The sequence below is a fragment of the Lissotriton helveticus genome, chromosome 3_1 (genome assembly GCF_964261635.1).
Source record: "Lissotriton helveticus chromosome 3_1, aLisHel1.1, whole genome shotgun sequence".
Classification (NCBI taxonomy): Eukaryota; Metazoa; Chordata; class Amphibia; order Caudata; family Salamandridae; genus Lissotriton; species Lissotriton helveticus.
Window position 1 is genome coordinate 1,185,177,816 of NC_136061.1, and position 23,858 is coordinate 1,185,201,673.

Genomic DNA, 23,858 nt, shown 5'->3' on the forward strand with positions numbered 1-23,858 from the left:
TCCTGAGATGGCCACCATACAGTCGTGAAAACGTGCCCCAGTTTTTCAGACCCTTTTCTTAATGACAACACTAGTTGAGTGTCGTCTGCATAGGAAGTTAGTTGGAAACCAAAGGATCTAATCACTCCGGCTAGGGGGTCCACATACACATTAAAAAGTGTCGGGCTAAGAGACGAGCCCTGTGGCACCCCACATGAAAGGGGGAAAGGCTTTGAGCTGCAACTATCCAAATCCACGGTTTGCATTCTGTCAGAGAGAAACGACTGCAGTAGTTTCCAAGCTAGTCCTTTTATCCCCACCTCAGACAGCCGGTCCATCAAAACTTTATGATGGACCGTGTCAAAGGCCGCGGACAGGTCTAGCAGAATTAGTATATCATTGCCTCCCCTATCCAGGGCCTGCCTGAATTCTTCTGTCGATTTAATTAGGGCTAGCTCAGTGCTGTGCTCTACTTTAAACCCATATTGGGATGGATACAGTATTTTGTTATATTGGAGGAATGCACTGAGTTGGAAGTTCATGGCTTTTTCCGTGGCCTTGGCGGGAAGCGGAAGCCGCGATATATAGGCCTATAATTATTAGGGTCTTTTGGGTTAAGGGTCTGTTTCTTCAGTAAGGTAAGTATGGAGGGCTTCTTCCACATGCTGGGAAAAATGCCTGAGCAGAATATGGCATTCAACAGCGGTGTATGTGCTGTCCCGATGACCTCTGAAATTTGCTTCAAAAGAGACGCTGGACAGCGATCAGAGGGAGCCCTTGTAAGTAATACATGTACCCTGCTGTGAATAATATTCAAACCCTGCTCTGAGCATTACATGTACCCAGCTGTAAGTAATGCCCAAACCCTGCAGTGAGTAATACCCGAACACTGCTATGAGTAATACCTGTACCCTGCTGTTAGTAATATCTTAACCCTACTGTGAGTAATACCTGTACACTGCTGTGAATAGTACCTGAACCCTGCTGTGCATAATACCTGTACCCTCCTGTGAGTAATACCTGAACCCTGCTGTGAGTAATACCTAAACCCTACTGTGAATAATACCTGCACCCTGCTGTGAATAATACCTGTACCCTGCTGTGAATAATAACTCAACTCTGCTGTGAGTAATACCTGAACCCTGATGTGAGTAATACCTAAACCCTACTGTGAATAATACCTAAACTCTGCTGTGAATAATACCTGTACCCTGCTGTGAATAATACCTGTACCCTGCTGTGAATAATACCTGAACTCTGCTGTGAGTAATATCTGTACCTTGCTGTGAGTAAGACCCTTACCCTACTGTGAGTAATACCTGAACCTTGCTGTGAATAATACCTGAACCTTGCTGTGAATAATACCGGAACCCTGCTGTTAGTAATATCTGAACCCTGATGTGAATAATACCTGTGCACTGCTGTGAATAATACCTGCACCATGCTGTGAGTAATACCTATACCCCGCTGTACGCGTCTGCTGCGCGTCCTCAATTTCTATGTAGGAAGGAAATGAGCCTGGGAGGGAAACTAGGCAGTCTCTCTCCCAAGATTGCATCGGAGGAATGGCACACCGGAAGCAAGTACGCTGACCAGACCTCCCTCCACTCAATCAGCACAAGTGCTGAGGTGGACCGGGGAGGAATGGAGGCAAGCGACTAGCCCTGACAGCCGGTGAGTGTAAAAGAAAAGTACGTAGCCCCTAGGCTGTATGTATAACAACTAATCAGTCAGGGACCTCTGCCTCCTTCCCCAGAGGGCTCTGCACATTCTTCTTATTGGGAGTGGAGTCCTCCGCACATAGACCTTTACTATACTCCCTAAGACCCAGAGACCCAGGATAATCTGTGGGGCAATTATGGTGTTGTCCTGACAGGTGACAATGACTTCAACCTCTATCGTGCCAAATCATTTCTTTGTGATTATATCACCTCTTGCCACGAGGTAATTCACAGGACAGCCACCTTTCACAAGGTAGACCTTGCAAAGGAGCATAACTTCCTGATGGAAACACTCTCATGCACTTCGTGTTCCACACAGTTTATGCCCATGCTTAAAGGGATGCTTAAGCCTACACAGGATGTTTTCAAAGACTCAGTCAAGGCTAGGATAGTTACTCCATTGGTTAACAAAATACATACAAGCCCTCCCCCTGTGACCCGCCCTACAGCAAAGGTCAGCTCCCACCAAACTCGTTGGTAGTGCACACCACCCGTAAATGGGCAAATGCACAGGTCACCGGGGATGCCCTGTTGCCAGAAAGAGTAAGAAAATTGATGCAGCAGGGAAACCGGTTGCCACACAGCCTGCAACTCATTGGCAGATTTCCAACTTTGTGCGGTTGTTGTCCCGATATGACCATGTCCAATGGGATAAAATCAGATACCTGTTCAAGCTTCTTACAGAACAATACAAACAATGGGCACAGGAGATATTAGGGAAGGGGCAAACAATCTCCAATACTACCATCAGGTGTGCTCTCGACATAGATGACACTGCCGCCAGAGACTTTAGCTCAGTCGTCTTGATTCACAGGCATGCTTTGCTCCATGTCTTTAACTTGAAGACAGAAGTCTAGCAGCATTTGATCAACATGCCGTTTGATGAAGAATACCTCTTTGAGCCTCAAGCTGATCAGATGCTTGAAAAAATAAAAAAAGATATAGACACAGCCAGAACAATGGGAGCTGTCCAGTCTCCATCGCCAGGTGCAACTTTTCACAATTTCATGGTGGTACCAAAGCCACCTCTCTAGAGGCCTCCAACTCTGTGCAGAAACAACAGCACCAGTTACAAGCCTCCCTATGTTATTCTAGTGGTGCCTATAGGGGAAACATTCCAAGGGCAAGGGCTGAGGTGGTGCGTCTCAGGGATCCGCACTCATCAAGTGGTGACTTCCTCTAATTTCCCATTGATCACACAACACCTGTCGGGGCAAGCCTGCAGGCGTTCCTGCTGCAATGGAAAAGCATCACTTCAGACGAATGGGTTCTGTCTATTGTACAGCAGGGTTAGAGCCTGGAACTCACTGCCCACCACAAAACCACCTGCAAACACTCTCTCTCACCAGAGCACCAGCGCATCCTCCAGGAAGATGTTAATGCGCTCTTACTCGAGGGGGCCATAGAGCCTGTGCTGCTGGAACATACATGGCAAAGGAATGTACTCCCTGTACTTTCTAATTCCCCAAAAAGTCGGGTCCCTCAGGCTTATACAGGACCTCTGGCCCTTCAAAAAGTACATCCTTTTGGAGCATTTCCACATGGTCATACTCCAGGAGGTCATCCCACTATTGAAACAAGGTGACTTGACTTCATGACCGTCCTGAATTGAAGGATGTCTATTTTCATATCCCGATTCACCCTGCACATCGCTGCTACCTCATGTTTTTGGTAACTAAACAGCAGTTTCAATTAAAAGCTCAGCCCTTCGGAGTAACCACTATCCCCAGAGTCTTCACCAAATGCTTTTCAGTGGTAGTACTCATCTCTAGAAGAGCAGCGTGCACATCTTCCCTTATCTTGATGAGTGGCTAATAAAGAGTGCAAGCAAACAGCAATATTTGGCTGGCACACAGACCACCTTAGATCTTCCCCACGATCTAGGTTTCACCATCAACCTGAGCAAAAGCCACCTCCAAACCCTCTAAATACATCCCTTCCAAGGACCAATTCTGAACTGAGTCACCGGGAAACACAAAAAAGCAGCCTCTATAGTGTTTCTAGGTAATATACCAATAGCTGATATCTGCAAGGCAGATGCTTGGTCCACACCACAGACATTCACTAGGCACTAGTGTGTGAATATCCTAGCACAACAACAAGCTCAAGTGGGCTAATATGTACTACGCACACTTTTTTAATCTTCTGCAACAACCTCTGGCTAGCCAACACTTTGGGAAGAACTGCTTTTCATTCTATGCAGGCATAAAAAAAAGTGAAGGATGATGCTTAAAGTCATCTCAGCCACTGGCGATCTCTTGTGGCTGTAACCCAATCCTTCATTTTTCATCCACCATGACACGTCAGTTTGGACCAAGGCAAATGCAGATGAGCCTCAACCCCGCTCCAATGCGAACAGGTCAGCCTGAACTGTCAAGCCATGTCCTCTTTGAGCCAGAAGACAAGCAACCCAGCACTAGTTTCACCCTTAATATTGGCTTATCAGCCAGGTATAGCTTTGTTTCTAGTGAGACAGTTTGCACCTGACTCATGTCTGGGCATACCCGTCCCACTTAGGGTGACATAATAAAGTATACAAAAGTGATGGATGGTAATTACTCAGGCTTCATACCAGTCCATCATTATTTTGCACACCATGCAACCTCACATTGGATCCAGATATAAGTAAATCAGTCTGCCAACACTAGATAGCAGGAGTATGCAGAGCATGTGAATCTGCAGCACTGCAAGCCACGAATGGATGCTTAAAGGGTAAGTAATATTTTCCTTGCTGTGTATTCACAATTTTCATGTAGATTCCTTTTTATTCTCGCTCCTCCATAGTGAGTGTTGCAGCTATTAATAAGATTCCAGTGTCTGCAAACATATAGGGATTTGTATTTGTCGCTGTCCTTGACGTTCAATCAGTTTCTCTCAGCAAGAATTATTGTACCAACGTTAAGTAATATTTTCTTTGGAAAATCACACTCATTAGTGCTATAACCATTCCCTTTTCCTCCATCAGAAAACTATTTCACTTATTCGCACAGCAAGCTTCTCCAATGTCACTTGAGCACAACACAGTGCTTTGTGGTTGTCCGTAACCCTTCTGTAGACTTCCATCCAGGCCCATCTTCCTGTTCCCAGAAAGCAGTATTGAGTGATGTGCCACTGCTCTGTAATTGTACATTTCCTTTGATATTTCACGGTTTACTAGAGATGGAATATTGAGTGTAGGAAATCAGATTATTATTTTGGAGGACAAGTGTCTGTCTCAAATGGTAAAGTCACCGCCTGCTAGATGGCTTGCAAATTAATTAAAATAAACCTGAGCTAATTCACTGGTAATGTACCACAAGACAGTCAGGCTCAGATCAAAGTCAATGCGTAAAGTATTTAAGCATTGCATAGACAGTTGGACAAATCATTAAAAAATGCAATAAACTTCACAACCAATTTATTTTTAAAAACGGAAAGGTTTTTTCAGAAAAATAAGCCCCAAATAACTAAAAAATCCAATAAGGAGAACCAGAGATATGATTTTTTTTGGATTTAAGTGAAAATAGAGCCAAAAGGCAGAAAGCACCATGGAAGTCTATGGTAGTGGTAGCCCAGGACCTAGGCACGATTTAAGCGTGGTCAGATACAGCAAGTGGTCCCAGTGAAAATTATGGAGGTCAATATATTCAAAAAAGTTTCTAAGGCCACTTCAGAAAGAGACTATGTCACTTTTTAAGGGAAAGCTTTACATTTCTTTTAGGTTTCAATGCAGAAAGGGACTTTATTACTGGGCCACCACTGAAATTGTAGCCCTTGCTAAGCCTGAAGCAGGTTTGTCCTGCTGGAGCTCTTGGAGATTTCTCATTGAAAACTTTCTGTCTCCCAAAGGAATATAGGACTTGGTATTTTTTCAGAGTTGATGGAAGTGTGGACCTGCCATTTGAATACTTTTTCCCAAGCGTCCTCTGAAGCTCTGTAGGGAAAGTTTTCAGAGGATTTCAAATTTTCCTCTGGTGATTAAACAGTGATAGGGTTAGACTTACAAGGTTCCCAAGGACACAGGAGTGGGAACTTAGGGGCTTTCAGGGTGTCAGGCATAGGCAAGCAACACAGATTAGTCCAGATCCAGTTGAATAGGGCTCTTGCACATTGTTGTATCCTTGTAGGTACATAGGACTTTAGCCAACTAACCCTTTGCAAAAACATATTTTAGAGAGTTTTATATAGCGCAAACTAGACCCAAAGATATCGGGTATCAGAGCGCTTTACATAGCACCAGTTTTGTTACACAAATACACATTCATTTATGTTAGGCACAAGGAGATTAAGTGATTTGCCCAGAATCACAGGATGTTGAGCATCATTGCCGAGACTCAAACCTGGTTCCCCAGCTTCGAAGCCGACTGCTATAGCCGTAAGGCTACATCCTCTCCCTGGGAAGTGGATACCCTTAGCATCCACTTCTTTGTCCTGAGTACAAGAGGGAACAGGTACAGTTCTTTAGGGCTCCTCTCAGGTCACAAGCAGCAGGTCCAGCCATCTTCTGATCATTTGCAGGTCCAATAAGCGTTCTAAAGAAGGTGTCTTGGGATGCCACAATAATTTCTTGCACCATCTAATGGGTGGATGTGACTCTTGGGTACTCCCTACGCAATGGGATAAAGGTTCCCTGGGTCAAAACTGACCATTCATTCAGCAGTTTCTGTTTGCCCTACTGGAAACAATCTCACAGTGCCTCTGAACACTCAAAGTACAACCTGAGGAAACTCTTCTCCTCCTTCGCAGAGCCTGGTAGCCCAACCAGAGTTGTGTCACTCAAAATCAGTACAGGGGTTAGCTTTCCTCTCACTGAATTTAGTGCCAGATGAGCGCGGGGACAAAGGTTGGGGATTTCCAAATGTCTCCTAACATTTAATTGTGATATGGCAGGTGTAAGAAAGTCTATTATTAGTTGAGAGGGTGAGAGCCACACTCAACTGATAAACAGAACCCTTTTTAGGGTGAACCACAAAAATCACTAAATAAACCTGTGCTTAACCCTCTGGTACTTTGGCACAAAAGCAGCCAGGCTTAACTTAGAGGCAATATGTCGAGTATTTATGCAGCTCTCAAACTTAATAAAATGAAAATACAACACAATCAAAATCCAAAACCAATATTGGAAAATATAGTATATTTTAATAAATACACTGATGCCAAAATGAAAAAAATCCAAGGAGTAGAGCCAGAGTTATACATGTTTAAATATTTAGATAGAAATAGCGCCAAGAAGCACAAAGCAGCAATCGCGATTACCTGGTCAGGCTAGACCATGTCAAAGTCAGAAGTTCAGGCCAACCCCGATGCAGCGCGAGTTGGATAAAGGGACAAGGTTCGTCCCAGTTTAAGTTGACCTTTTAACTTAGTCCTGGTCCATTCACAGAGCCTCAGTCAGAAACTTGTGTTGGCAGGAAATGCTGGTTGGTCATGGTTGACATGAATAACACTGTGGAAGCCCGGAGTTGGTAGCCTAGGAAGGTGCATCAGCAGTCAGATGAAGTTCATGCATTTTTCTCAGTGACGCCCGGTCTCTGTTGCGAGGAGACTGAGGGGGATAGTTACTCTGGATTTTCACATGGAGACCAGTTCTTGCTGTTTTGAGGTTGGATGAGTACACACTGACACCAGCTGAGGGTCCAGGACCTGGAGTGGCACCTCCTGGGGTTCAGGACTCACTCTAGCCGAGGCCAGCATCAGGTTCCAGGCTGGTCCAGGTAGTTCTAATTCATTGGGCAGTGGCAGGGGTGGCCTTTGAAAGCTCATTGTGCCCCTCTAGCTCAAACAGGAAGTCAGACAATTGACATTGGAGTCACAGCTGGGGTACTGGTTTCAAGGCAACCAGGTCCAGTCTTGCTTCAGACTTTGGACTGGAGGCAGTCTCCACAGGCACAGCAAAGTTCTGAAGAGAGAATCTGTGGGTGCTACTTGTATGCCCAGTGCCAACTGTATGTCACAGCCATCCCCTTTGTCTAACCTCAACTAGTTCTGGTCAGTTCTTTCCCTAGGTCTACCTCCAACCTGTCTACAGTAACAAAGGGCATGTAGATCCAGAGGTGTGCTCATTTGCCAGTGATAGGGCAGGGAGTTTCAGAAGTCAGGAGGTGGGTGGGCAGAGCCCTCAGGTTATCTTTTGAGCCCAGAAAGTACATCCCCCCAGGCCATCCTGCTAAAGAGAGGAACATTCTTCTCCACACCCAAGACTCATTTGTCCCCTTTCTGAAAGGAAGACACTTCATACCACAGGAGAGCCATTATCACTCATATGACCCTGGCAGACAGGTACATTTGGTTCTGGCAGAAAAATGACAACTTTCTAAAAGTAGCAATTTTAGAATAGTGATGTAACTGCTCCCAAACTGAAGTTATCACGTATAAAGTGTGCAGGATGTTGTAGGGCCTCGTTGAGTCCTACGATTGGGCATCCATTTGGTTGGATGTAATGCCCTCACACACCCTTTCAGGTGTCATGCTTCATCATCTGGGCTGCTCCTCATTGGGTCGGCGGTGCAATACCCAACGGGCGACATCTCAAAGAGGGGCTCTTTGGCAGAGATCTTTTATCCAACTGCCGTTTAGATGAAGGGCCGGTGTGGGGCCAGAGAGGCGTAGACGTGTTAGTGTGGGTTAAAATAAAGCTAGGAGTACCAGGAATGACTTTATTCTAGAGGTCCCCTGCTCTAATTAAAAACAGAACTAACCGGTAGTCGCTGGAATATTATGCTTCCAATTACGAATCACGATTTAGTGTGTGCTATAGTCGGTGGACATGTTTCTCCCTCTTGTGCAGAGGCTAGCGATTCTTCAGGACCTACAAATAAAGAATATATGTAAGGTTTCAACTGTCTACGTCAGTATGATTACTCTAGTATTTAATGTTAAAATACATTCAAGTTAATGAGCTAACAGAAAAATTGTGTTTCCTGTATAATACCTGTTTTTTGTCATACCCGGGTTTTGTCATCCGACATTGGATTACTCCCGTGTAAACTCCTATGGCACCTACCCCTCGCCGCCAGAACCGGGTGACCCGGTTCCGGCGGCGAGGGGTAGGTGCCATAGGAGTTTACACAGGAGTAATCTAATGTGGGATGACAAAACCCGCTGTATAACCCGCCGGATACTGTTGTTGTCTGTATACTTAACCAATTAGGTAGATGCAGCTTAACACAGGTATTATACAGGAAACACAATTGTTCTGTTAGCTCATTAACTTGAATGTATTCTTAACATTAAATACTAGAGTAATCATACTGACGTAGACAGTTGAAACCTTAGATATATTCTTTATTTGTAGGTCTTGAAGAATCGCTAGCCACTGCACAAGAGCGAGAAACATGTCGACCGACTATAGCACACACTAAATTGTGATTCGTAATTGGAAGCATAATATTCCAGCGAGTACCGGTTAGTTCTGTTTTTAATTAGAGCAGGGGACTTCTAGAATAAAGTCATTCCTGGTACTCCTAGCTTTATTTTAACCCACACTAACAGGTCTACGCCTCTCTGGCCCCACACCCGCACGTCATCTAAACAGCAGTTGGATAAAAGATCTCCGCCAAAGAGCCCCTCTTTGGGGTGTCGCCCGTTGGGTATTGCACCGCCGACCCAACGAGGAGCAGCCCAGATGATGAAGCATGACACCTGAAAGGGTGTGTGAGGGCATTACATCCAACAAAATGGATGCCCAATCGTAGGACTCAACGAGGCCCTACAACATCCTGCACACTATTGTGATATGTACATTCCTTTAACCTAAGGAACAGCCCAGCCTTTTTTGTACTTACTCTTCACTTTAGGGCGTAAGCTGAGGCTGGACCTACCACTCATTAGGAGTGGTGATTGCCCTTGTCTAAATAATTCTCCCTCTTGTTATAAACTATCACGTATTAAGTGTAATGAGTTAACCCAGTGTTAATCTTTAAGAGAGGTAGCCTTGCTGCAGTGAAAAGCATCTTTTGTAGTGTTTTCCTGCCAGGATGGGTAAAACTTAAGTACACATGTCTTACTTTTTAATATACCATGCCCTAAGAACCTTTAGGGCCTATCTTAGGAATGACTTTAAAATATTAAAAGGCAAGGTTTAGACCTGAAACAGGCTTATTTGTCAGGTTAAAATGGGAGATTTACAACAGCACACATAGGCAACAGTATCAGGCCTGAGACACATATTGCAGTACTACTTTAGTAGGTAGCACAATGAATGCTGCAGCCCACTAGTAGTATTTAATTTACAAACCCTGGGTAAATACAGCAGCATATACTACGGAGATATAAGTAAATTAAATGCACTGATCGGAGGTATACCAATTTTACCATGTTTTGATGGGTGAGTACTAACACTCCCTTATAAATATTAAAAGGGAAGGTTTAGACCTGGAACAAGGCTTATTTGGCCTGGTTAAAAAAAGGAGATTTACAACTGCGCACATTGGCTACAGTATCAGGTCTGAGACATATTTAGCAGTGCTACTTTAGTGGGCAGCACAATGAATGCTGCAGCCCACGGATGTACGTTGTTACAACGCATGCTTTTACTACGCATGCCTTTACAACGCAGGTTTTTCAACGCAAGCCGTTACAACGACTTGCATCGGGGGGTGCTGGATAGTGAATAGTTTAATTTACTATTCCAACTCCAGTCCCCGTGGATAGTAGGGAAGGTGTTGGATAGTAAATTAAACCATTACCTATCCTAGAGTGCCCCCCAGCGCAATTCGTTGTAATGACTTGCGTTGAAAAACCTGCGTTGTAAAGGCACTGCGTGGTAAAAGTTGCGTCGTAAAGGATGTTTCACGCAGCCCACTAGTAGGATTTAATTTACAAACCCTGGGTACATACAGCAGCATATACTAGTGTGATATAAGTAAATTAAATGCACTAATCAGAGGTATACCAGTTTTACAATGTTTTGATGGGTGAGTACTAACACTTTGCCTCCGATTATCACAGCTAAAGTGCACTGGGTCCCAATACAAACAAAAGCAAGTTCAGCAAAAAATATGGGGGCGAATGCATAAATCTGTGGGAATACCACACAAAAGATGGTAATTTCGAACCGCAGCCTCTTTGAAGTTAATTAAGTTCCTAGGAAGAAGCTAGTCGATCTTCCTGCCAGGGAAAGAAAACACCTCCCAACTCCCAGATAGTGTCTCTGCTCCAGGAATGCAAATGCAAAAGCCTCCAGCACCCTCAGGCAGGGTAAGTTTAACTTTCTAAAAGTTAAATTTTCAATATAATTATTAAGAATATAAATTCACCATTAGAGTAGATTATTATAAAATATAAAAATAAGTCTATAATTGGAGTCTGTCGATGTTACAGGTTAAAAGTTATATATATAAGTTTATAATCTATAATTTCACTTTCCCTATGCCTTAGTTACTGCCTGACCACTGACAATTTGGTTTTGTGCATAGTCGCTGAGGAGAACATGCCAATTCTAATGCCACATATAATATGTGACTGCTAAATGTTATGCAGCCGTTCTCGGGACACCAAGCTGTGCCAAGGTGTTTATGTAATTAATATTTTAAATCAGGTTTTCCTACCTGTCACAAGGGTGATTTTGACAGGTTATTGAGAGCAAGGTTCAAGCTGCAACTGTCAGAGAACACGGGGTAGGCCAGAAACAATGTTTTCACTACCACTGTAGTGGATGGCACAAAATGTGCTGCAGTCCACAAGGGGCATGTCTCATTCTATGCTATGGGTGTATTTCTGCTCTCTATGCTATAGCTTTATATCAAAGTTAAATGTGAAAATTTGAATTTGTCAGTTTTTACATGTTTATGGGGCAGAGCGCATGCACTAGGCACTGGATAGCAGTGTCCCAGGGACAGAGTTCAAGATTACCAGCAGGTGACTCAGTAAAAGAATTTAGGGGGGGTGACCACCCAAAAAGGGATCCCTTTTTAACAGTGAGTGTGTAGTTTGGCATGGTTCTCAATATGTAGAACATAAAGCATCTGAAGTGCCCCATTTGTTCCTGCACCACCAGCCTTTCATGGCGGGGCTCCATCCATAAAATGGCTGATGGTGCATGAACTCTTAATATGCTCAGCGGGACAGCGAAGTCCCGGGAGGCATGTCCCATTGTGGCGCAGCTCCACCAGGGAACGACTGTTATCTAGAGCAGCTGGTGGTCCTCTGCCGCGATGACTTTTAGATTTTATAATTCGGCGGACAGCCCCTCGTCAGTGCTAGTGCAGCGGTCTTATGACGGCCGGTCTATTAATCAGGCCCTAAGATTAGAACATGTGCATTATCATATTCTCCAGGCGAGAGAGAGTTGTGCTGGTGCTCTAATGACCTCTTAATGAATTGTCTTCCTGTCATTCAGGTTCACGGCCTGTTGGTGACCCCCAGCCTTCTTTTTGTATTTCAGGACTCCAGGCTTTATCAGCTGATTGACTTTTCTGGAGAAGAGTACCCTCCTGCAACATGTGCATGTAAGTAGCTTTCAGTGAATGTCTTTTTAGTTCGAACTTTAATTCTCAAACCACTTGGGAACTGGCAAATTTAGTCAATGAAGGAAAGCATCACCATATTGATGATGGATGAATATTTTATTATGCTAGATGGTTAATACGAGTATGCTCATCTTTGGGAAAGCAACTCAGAGTGTAAGAGAACGGCCAGAGGTAGAAGGATAATACTGAGCAAAGGTCCATCATTTTTCAGTTTGTTTTTTTACAAGAATCCTATCTCTTTTGTCAGTGAGTATGTTCCCCATTGTTTCAAACATAAATGGTGGGTTATCAAGTAATTCACATATTAGGAACGTTTAAATGCATAGCTGTTAATGACGTTGCGAGTGTAAATGTATGTATGTGGGACTCCTCTGATTTCTAGGTCGTAACCTTCGGACACCATGCGCCATGATGACCCTTGCTACAGAGACGGAGCTTGAGAGGTGGATAGCTTGTAGCCCTTTATCGAGAACTCTAATGGATATAAAACGAGCACTGGAAGCCCTACCATATAATACAGGTAAGGACACTTAGAAATGGCATATTACTGCCCGGTATTGCTACAGCACCACAAAGAATTATGTATAAGCAGAGGTAATGTTTATGAATTAGATTAAAACACATTTCTCCTTTTCCAACAAATGTCCATGCACACAGAAGTAACAGCCAGCAAAAGAACGTGGTACCCAAATGCAAAATAAGGCAGCGGTGTGGCACTTTGTTCAGATTATACCGCACGTTTTACCACATTATTTTGTGTGGGTTCATTAAACAAAAGGTAATACTAAACTTCTTACACTGAGTATCAACATTTCTATATTAAGTTATTACACCAGGACTTAGTAGCCAACTCTAATTTCTGCATTACATTTCTGAAAGTGTAGTAAAGTTTATCCCAAAATACATTACTACTCTTGCACTAAAAGAAAGCAACATCAGTGAACACTGTTATAAAGATAAAGGACTTGGTTTAGGGTTTGACAGATGTGGGGCATCGCCAAAAAGCGACAGATGTCATGTCACGTCCACCATATGTGTATTCATGTTTGTGCACTCAGAATAGGGCAAAAAGGACATCTGTTGCTTTTTGGAGGATGTCCTACATCCTCCCAACTCTAAATCAGGCTCTGAAGATACCTTTGTTTTGCTACTAGACCTTTAAACCTAATGATATGCAAACACTATAGCAGGAAGAACAAAAGTCAAAGGTAGCATATTATGCCAAACAGCGTGAGTGAATACAAAATGGGAAGTACATTCATATTAGACATAATTATCTAGTTATTGTAGCTCTGATCCCCAAATGACTGCGAGATATTTACTCACAGGCTTATGTCTAGATTTGGAGTACATTTAAAAATATTTTGAAATTCACAAAGAATTTCATTAATACTCTTTGGTAGCTGTCAAAAGTCACAGCTTTCCTGGTGTACTAAAATTCACAAATTGTAAGTGTACATTTATGCATGCATCCCAACCTTTCAACTTTAAAACTTACATTGTCTGCACAAGACACATATTTCCCAATGGATAAGACGATCCACTAATCCCCTCTTATCTTGGGGTTGTTCTTACCTAATTCCCACGTGGTTATGGATATAAACCTGAACTCCATAGAAATACATCTCCAACTGTATGTTGGATGATAATGTGCTTTGCAATATATGGAGAAAGACACACAGATTCGCCAAGTTGTATATGTACAATGAGTTTTCAAGGCCACATTGCTCAGGAACTACTTCTCCCCACCACTGGCAGATTTTCAAACACAAAAAAACATAGTTTTCAGCTACATTTGCATGTGAGGAAATCAATTTGCGAGTGTAAGTGTGTGTTTTGCGAATACCAACTATGATTGTATACTTGTAAATAAAGGCATATGTGTAGCTAAGGTCTTTGGTGAAGAATTGTTTGAGAATCAGGCGGTAGGATATTTTACTACACAGTGGGAGAAGTGGATTCACTTCTTTTAGAATAGGTAATGGTTTCTAAGGAATGAATGTTACACATTCAGAAGAAAACAATAGAAATGTTATTTACACATTATTATCCAAGTAGGAGGGCACCCCCAGGTAGTTATTGGCCACAGTGGAGTCAGAGGGCCCAAGGTAAAGTCCAGGGCCATCCTATACCCCTGTCAATAACTACATGGGACTGGCATCTCTCTTGGATAGTTTTGTTCAATAAGGAATGGTTTTCATTGCCTAAAACCACAAGAACACCACTCTATTTTTACCTTAGTATGGTAAACGTGTGTGTGTGTGTGTGCGTGCGTGTGTGTGTGTGTGTGTGTGTGTTTACAAAGATACCAAGTACTGAATCCTGAGTGCGATTGTCATCTCTTTCTTGCTTTATGTAATTCTAGTACGATGTTTCATTCACAGGACACAAACCTTACAGGTGCATTCTTAGTACACTAACATGTTATTTTCTCTTGGAGCTCAGTTGTGGGTGCATTGTGTGTTCTCATTGTACTACAGTTTAATACATATCCTTTGCACCCAGAAGCAGTCCTGTACAACAGCACTGAACTTTACTTATCTAGAGCGAAAGTGTCTCACTTTTAAGCACTTTAAGATTTAACATACGTGAGCTCTAAAAAACAGATGGACAATGTTTGGAAATATTCTAAATTCTCTCCACACCTAAACATGCAGTGTCTTCGTTTCCAAAAGAAAAGCATTTTCTTCATAAAGTAATCTGGTATTGTATACACAGAGGTTTGTACGCCACCGGAGTTAAATTCTCCACTGTTTAATACGGGAAACATCCTTTACCCCGCATGCATTACTTCACATGCCAATACCCCGCATTTCTTACACCGCAAAATCTTTTACAACGTAGGGCTTTACAATGCAAACTATTACAATGCATTCCCCAAAGTAACGCCCCGTGCAGTTAGAATACTAAATTGCGTTGTAATGGGGAATGCATTGTAACAGATTGCGTTGTAAAGTCCTTCATTGTAAAAGATTTTGCGGGGTAATGGCATGGGGAGTAAAAGTGTGCAGGGTAAAGTGTCCTATTCGTTTAATACATCAAAATACAAATCAGCTGGTGAATTCATAGCAGTCAACTTTTAAAATGTGTCAGTTACTGCATTACATTTCATTAGGGTGTACTGTTATAAGTCATTATTATAGTTTGAGTTAGAATCACATTTCTTTAGAAATCTGCAAATTATGCAGAAGATATAGATTATAGTGAACATTAAATATGGAAAATTCATCATTATGGAAAGCATGGCACACACAAAGTTCCAGTGTATCTGAATAAATGGAAAGACCCATAAGAAATATTTCAATGCAATTAATGAAAATACATATATTTTTTCCTAGGGGAACCTGTGACTGCAAGAGCTGATCCAGTGGGAAATGCCTGTATTTCAGATTCTGAGATAAATGCACAGGCCTCAGAGCCTCGGTGGAGAGATGAACATGTTACCTCCCTGGAGTCAGATGATCTAAACCCAGTGGATCTCGACACGCTCACACCCCAAGAGTTTGTGGTCTACCGATTTGGCTGTGAAATCATACGTTTCTTATGCAGGTCCTACTGCCAGAGCCCCCCTGTGCTCCTGCTACCTGAAAGGATCCCCTATGAGTACATGAATGTTGCAGAGTCCCATTATGATGCCAACAGCAGAATCCTTTATATACAAAGAGCACATCTGGAGAATGTTGGTAAATTTGCACAGATCATCGTGCATTCTTTGGCAAGAATACAAGCAGGTAGGAAGCCACCTCTCTATTCTTTTGGGGAATGCTGACTTCTGTGTTGGTGAAAACACTTGCTGCCAGGATCTATCTATCTGTCCGTCACACTTCACCACTTGTGGACCTGACTACAAATGGCCCATGTTGAAAGCAATAGTAATTGCATCTAATGAAATTAGACTGTGAAGTGATCAGAATATATTGTATGTTTTATAATTACCCAAATTCTTACATTTTGCTGACTAAATTGCACATATTTGTGCTTGCTCTATCAAGCTCCACATGTTCCAGTAAATACCGTGCCTTTAGCTCTTGTGAAGTTCATGCAGGTTTGGTGTGCCAAAATTTAACGAAGAGTGCAGCCTTTATCACACCTGGTAATGACTAATTACAATAAACTTCACACCAATAGCATTTGCAATCCGTGTCAGTTGTATTCAGGTCGATAATGAATATGTTTCCATCAATGTGCAGTTCTCAAATCAAATCACATAAACGTTATTCGGCTAACTTAGCCATATACCACATCATATTTTCATACAACATTAAAATCAGCATAACAATGACATAAAACTGATCCTATTTCCCCGTACACAAAATCTATATACAACAGTCCTGAGTCCAATCAAATTAATCTAAATACATTTCAGGGAACACATACCCAACTAAGTTCATAAATATTACACCATAAATTACACCATAAATTCACATTGTTTCCTAAAATGTAAAAAAAACATGCGTATAAAAACAATACAAATATCCACCCTAAAATACAATGCCCTCTTTCTAGTTTTCTATAACTTGCACAAAAGAAATTCACGATCGAAGAGCAAGTAAAGCAGGAATGTAGTTACTGGAGGTCCATCAAGTCTTGTATACATTGTACACAATTTTAAAATGTTATCAGTAGAAGGTATCTTTTCCTCGGTGGTACATACAAATCACAAAAAGAGTTAGATGGAGAATAGTTTGCTCTGAGTAATTATCCTACGGACATTGTGGTAATTGGCTACCATTGCCATTTCCCTCCAGAAAAGCATATAAATAGTGAACAGTGCCCAGCCTAAATCTGGCCGTTAGAAACCAGTGTTACACATTCTGTATCATAATACGGTAAGACGGTAGTTCAGGCACTATTATCAAAGGGCTATGTGGTACAACTGACAATTTGCTAAATTCTCTGGCTTCCCTCTCTTCAGTTCCCACCTTAATATTCCTAGAGGAGAGATCTCTTCTATTTATTCCCCTCATCGATTCTGGATGCTCGAAGAAGGTAGGTGAGCCAATGCTTTCACATGAAATCTTAATATCATTTAGAAAAGGGATATGAATCACATCATCCAAGGCCAAACATTCACCTATTATCTTCCTGTAGAGAAGCAGCCTCCTTTGTCCTTACTGCTTTCCACAGTAAGAGGGGGAAGCATGGGTGACAGCTATAAATGGAGTGACAAGAGAGGACTGAGAGCATCCTTTTCAGGCCCCTATTTTCAACTTGCTTGATTCATATCAGCATTAGGAACCCCAAGATGCCTTCCCCATAGATTATCCCCACCACACATTTACGTTTATATATAGTCATAATTTCTCTTAGAGGCTCAATGCCCAATCTTACAGCAAATCTAAACACTACAGAAATAGCTTCATCAAACTACAAACTTCTATTCTTCAGTAGAGGTATTGTGGAGTTTTGAGCACTAAATAACAGGCCTGGATTAACAAATATATATATATTTGTAGATGACAACTTGTTATCCTCCAAGAAATGGGCACCTGCTTCTTCTTTCCTGCTCCAATGCACATTGTAAATGATTTCCTGCAATTCACTGTCATACCCAAATTATCCATAAAAAGAGAAAAAGACTTGATTAAACACTGGGGGACATTTTCCATGCCATCAGGAAAGTGGGATCTGCATACAGCAGTATCAGTAGTAGGCAAAATCCTACTTGTGGCATTTCCTGTACTTTTTACAATAAAAATCTTTCAAAATTATGAATATACAATGTAAACAAAAAGACTCTAAAATAATACCTTCCTTTACTCCTCTCCTACCCTCAAACAGATCCATACATTCTTCCTGTCCACCATAACTTACTCTGGCCTCGATGTTGTTAAACTCTAAGCCCATTTACAAATTTTCTCTCCAGAGAAGATAGATCTTTCTACTAGAGTGAACAGTGAAAGGACTCAAATCACTGGTTATCATTTCAGTACAGTGCAACCAATGTGGCTACACATTAGTCCACTCAACTCTTTGATTTGAGTTTAGTAGGTTTAATTATACATTCAGAAACAAGTCAATATAGATCATTCTCAATAAAATCGTAAAAGTACTAAAAGATCAGAGTAAGTGCAAATCTTCCTAAGAGATGTACCTTATATAGTACAAAGGAAATGACTAACTCTAGGAAAATGACACATGCAATTAGGAAGAAAAAATGAAGGTTAAATTGCGTCAGATGATTCTTTTTAACAAGCATGAGTAAACTACCTTTCCCTACACTACTTTAATAAGGACAACCCTACATTAGAGAATTAAGTAAAGACTTAATTGAGGGAAAAAAAGGTGCCAGCCATCAGAGTCTTCAGTAGAAACACTCTGAGGATGGATCAAGTTTCTTAAAGCCACACAAGCAGCAGCATAAATCTGCTCTCTAGGGAAACCCAAGATGGACTCTCCCTCTAACTAGACACAGCAAATAATATCATCTGCCGTCGACGTGACATTCTCATGTGGCTCCTCCTTGGGAAATTTCCATAGCTCTGGTACAACTGGATACTTCAAAACCTTTTCTCAGCCGGATAACACATTATCTCATGTCATCCTTGGCCATCCCTTTCCCATAAGAACTCCTCTCCACACATGTTACCGTGATTCTCTTGGACGACTACTCCTTCCAATGCTCTGCTATCTACTTGCACAAAAACACCTTTATTCTAAATAATGAGGCTTGTCCACACCTGCAGTAGAAACAACTCAGCAGCATACATTCCATACTTGAAGGTTATACATGAATTTAATCACAAATCTTAATGTGAGCAGCAAGTAAACTAATTTCTTCTCGAGGCCTAGTTTTGCTAAGTTAACATGTGCACAGGGTTACAAAATATGAGCACTATTCTACACACAAAATAAATGCATCTGCGTAAGGTGTGAATAAATGCAATGAATCACAAATGTCTCAGTGTAAATGCATTTGCACAGGATTAATTCAAATTATATATAAAGGTCAAACATTATCCGTATACATCTTAACTAAGTATTTTCCAATATGACATTTTAGGTTACTCTATCCCTGTCACGGTAATACATACATTGTCATAAAATGTTGTTAATCACATTCTAAATAAATATTTTTCGAATAAAACACCCTTTAGTATGAACTGCTCCACTCCCTTTAGTACATTAGTGACGACAGAGTATACTAGAGTGCTGACAATGCATGAATATGATGCACTTCTACATTATCTTCAGATGGGCTCAAGATTACACTTCTTTAGTGTCACCATATAATTGGCGTAAAAAGTAAATTAGTGGCCTATCTGCACCCATAGCGGAGTTGAATTCCCACAAAAGTGAACAGTTTACAGTATTAAATGTTGAAGATAGGTCCATAAAGGCCCTATACTGAGACCCCTTTTTAACTAAACTATATTATAGTTCAAACACTGCTCCACCGTGCCTTGTTTTTTACAGAAACTGTACTGTATGATGCTGATAATATAATTTTCCTCTGTCCCTACCTCCAACCTGGCAAAAGCAATCCTTCCAACAACTTTAAAGGGTGGATCCAGGAGTGAGATAAGTCTGTAACAAGCTGAATTAGATCTATTCCCCTTTTTAGGTCGAGCATATACAGTGCTTGCATTGTTAGGTGATCTGTTGTCTGTACTTTGTTGGGACTGACTCCTCCCGCACTTTAGATTGGCTGTTTTGTGTTTCATTAAAAAATCGAAGCCTGCAAATGGCTTTTGAGGGTGCATGTCCCACATTTTCTGAGAAGTTCACTCCCATGGAGTATTGCCGTGGGTACGAGCAGGGATGCGCATGCAGTCCCTATGTGCAGTCTGGTGCATTATTACTGCTGGAGGATCCAATTGTGTTTATGATTTATTAATTTTTTTGGACGGACGGCACACTTTACAGCGGCTGCGCGCCTTCCTTTCTTTTTTTGGGGGGCCAGTCATGAGATAGAATATCGACCTGATACCAGTGATCCAGTGGAAACGCCAAAATGAAAATTTCACAGTCAACTAACTTTTAGCAAATGGGTCCACATACACATTTGAGTTTCCTAACCTTTTCCGCTGGTGGTTAAGTTTTATATTCACTTTGACCTTGATTAGACAATGCCTAACTAATTTTCACTGATCAACACTCTTCCTTTGGTCAATGGACCATTAGTCGAGTAGTTGATGGTGATATTAACAAATTAACTAATTTTACTTATAACTCTCAATGAAATAACCACAGACTCAATGAATTTTATCTAATAACTCAGTCAAAATGAACGCTCATTTGTACAGATTCACAGGGCAGACTCCATCAATTTTCAGGGGAGAGAAAAATGTATTTATCAAATACATTCAATTCACAGACTCATTCAACAATTTAATGCATTGAGAGTGGATAGATGACGAGACAAAAGACCTAATAAATCATACATTTGCAAAAGATATGCAAATTTAAGACAGAATAATAATTTCCCAATGGTGGAACGGGAAACCCAATCCTCTGGCCAAAGGACTGGTGAAGGTCTCCTGATTAAGAGTCGGGAGACAACGACTATAGGTCAGGGTAGGATAATACTTACTAAAACTTCTCTAGAAACCCCGACGCACCGGAACGCATCCCTCTCCTCTTATTCTCTCTCTCTCCCTCCTCGATATTCTTCCCCAATTTTCAATCTAATCAGGTTGTCTTTCAGGAATTGATCTTCCCAGTCTGTTCTTTACTTCCAGCAGCAGCTCTCGCTTCTCTCTCTCTCTCAGTATCGATCAAACTCCTTACTAATCTTTTGCCACTCTAGTTATACTCTTTAATTCTGCATGTCCCACCCTCCCTAGTTGCGAATATCGGTGGATCATGGACTGTGATTGGGCAGGGGCAGGGGAGTTGTCAAAGTCAAAATAGCTTTATTCGACAGTTTTGTCATAAAAGCACAACATACATATACAGACAATTTAAAATAATAAATATTACAAATTTTAAGAACAATTTAAGAAAGTATTAAACCTCACATAACTGCCGGATAATGCTTGAGTTGAAAATGATAAGATAGGTACATATATCTACAATATTCTTCAAATATTTCCTACCCTGTTCATTGTTAAAAGATAAGATACAAGATTGACATTAAAATAATTAAGTCCATGAATAGTCCTAGGAAAGTGCCTTTGCCAGGATAGACCAGGCCCATCCCAGAAATTTGGCCAACGCAGTTGCTATTAATGGAGATGAATCCGTTGTTAATACTCTCATTGCTTCTCCATGGTATGCAGACAAAATATCGATATTTAAATATCGATATACAGTTATATCGAAGTTTAATTATCGAAGGGACATAATATAGAAGGTAAGTAATATCGATAGATTTAATATCGATATTAGTAATATCGAAGTTTGAAATATCAATGTCAGTAATATCGATGTTAATAATTTCGATGTTACTAATATCGATTTTTAAATTATTTTTGTGTATATTATTATGTATTTATTATGTTTTTAATTTATTTTTATGTAATTTAATTAAAATTTGTATTTTAGTACTGTAGCGGGTTGTGGGTTTATAGGGGAATAGGGTGGGAAGTAATTTAATTATGTTAAAATAATTATTAATTAGTAGGAATTATAAATTAATTTTAATTAATTGGTAATTAATTTTAATTAATTTATTAGTTGATAAATATGTTCTGTAGCGGGTTGTGGGTTTATAGGGGAATAGGGTGGGAAGTACTTTAATTATGTAAAATTAATTAATTAGTAGGAATTATAAATTAATTTTAATTAATTGGTTAATATTTTTAATTAATTGGTAATTATTTTAATTAATTGATTAATTGATAAATATGTTCTGTAGCGGGTTGTAGGTTTATAGGGGGATAGGGTGGGCAGTAATTTAATTATGTTAAATTAATTATTAATTAGTAAGAATTATCAATTAATTTTAATTAATTGATAATTATTTTTAATTAATTGGTAATTAATTTTGATTAATTGATAATTATGTTCTGTAGCGGGTTGTGGGTTTATAGGGGAATTGGGTGGGAAGTAATTTAAATGTAATTAAGTAATAATGTTCTTTAATTAATTGTTTTGTTAATTATATAATTGTTAATTAATTATTAATTGGTAATTAAATATTATATATGGTATTTTTTATTAATTGGTTTGGTTAAAAATATTTTGCTAATCATGTTTTTAATAATTATGTGTTGGTATTTGTAAATGGTTTATATTTATTTAATAGTTAATATTTTTATTATTTAAAAAAATACATTTATTTATAAGTTTGTTATTTTTACCCCTACGCTATCCAACACTTTCCCTACTGTTGCACTCTCTGGAGTTGGAATAGTAATTGTTACTCCTACGCTATCCAACACTTTCCCTACTGTTGCACTCTCCAGAGTGGGAATAGTAATTTTTACCTCTACGCTATCCAACACTTTCTCTACTGTTGCACTCTCTAGAGTGGGAATAGTAGTTTTTACCCCTACGCTATCCAACACTTTCCCTACTGTTGCACTCTCTGGAGTGGGAATAGTAATTTTTACCCCTATGCTATCCAACACTTTCCCTACTGTTGCACTCTCTGGAGTGGGAATAGTAATTTTTACCCCTACGCTATCCAACACTTTCCCTACTGTTGCACTCTCCAGAGTGGGAATAGTAATTTTTACCTCTACGCTATCCAACACTTTCCCTACTGTTGCACTCTCTGGAGTGGGAATAGTAATTTTTACCCCTACGCTATCCAACACTTTCCCTACTGTTGCACTCTCTGGAGTGGGAATAGTAATTTTTACCCCTAAGCTATCCAACACTTTCCCTACTGTTGCACTCTCTGGAGTGGGAATAGTAATTTTTACCCCTACGCTATCCAACACTTTCCCTACTGTTGCACTCTCTGGAGTGGGAATAGTAATTGTTATACCTACGCTATCCAACACTTTCCTTACTGTTGCACTCTCTGGAGTGGGAATAGTAATTTTTACCTCTACGCTATCCAACACTTTCCCTACTGTTGCACTCTCTGGAGTGGGAATAGTAATTTTTACCCCTATGCTATCCAACACTTTCCCTACTGTTGCACTCTCTGGAGTGGGAATAGTAATTTTTACCCCTACGCTATCCAACACTTTCCCTACTGTTGCACTCTCTGGAGTGGGAATAGTAATTTTTACCCCTACGCTATCCAACACGTTCCCTACTGTTGCACTCTCTGGAGTGGGAATAGTAATTGTTACCCCTACGCTATCCAACACTTTCCCTACTGTTGCACTCTCTGGAGTGGGAATAGTAATTTTTACCCGTACGCTATCCAAAATGTATTTAATTTTTTTAATTAGTTTTACATTGTTATTAATTGGTATTTATATTATTATTTTATGTATATAAATGTATTTGTAATATATTATATTGTCATTTATTTATAAGTTATTAAAATAACTATTTTAGAGTTATTATTAATGAAGTATATACTATGTATTATATCTTTATTATTATTAGTTTTTATTACATTATTTATTAATTTTAAATATTATAATATATTTTAACTATGTTTATTACATTTATAAGTATTATTTTTTTAATATTACATAGTTTTTTTATTAAAATAAAACGATATTTTGTAAAAAACGATATTTTTGACATCGATATATATTTTTTCGATATTTTTGTACTTACCTTGTTGGAGATAGGATCTCGATATTATTGTCATCGATATTTTTGTTGCGATATTTTGGTAGGTAGATATTTTTGTAGTCGA

The 23,858-nt window shown here is 40.2% G+C and overlaps 1 protein-coding gene across 1 annotated transcript in view; it reads left to right on the top strand.

Annotated features, from left to right (window-relative positions):
* LOC144824224 (uncharacterized) overlaps positions 1–23,858 on the top strand; it is a 178,322-nt gene that overhangs the window by 93,646 nt on the left and 60,818 nt on the right. Inside the window, exons 2-4 of the mRNA XM_078683371.1 lie at positions 12,064–12,127; positions 12,531–12,668; positions 15,487–15,879. Of these exons, the coding sequence (XP_078539497.1) occupies positions 12,064–12,127; positions 12,531–12,668; positions 15,487–15,879 (595 nt within the window). The remainder of the gene's footprint in view (positions 1–12,063; positions 12,128–12,530; positions 12,669–15,486; positions 15,880–23,858) is intronic.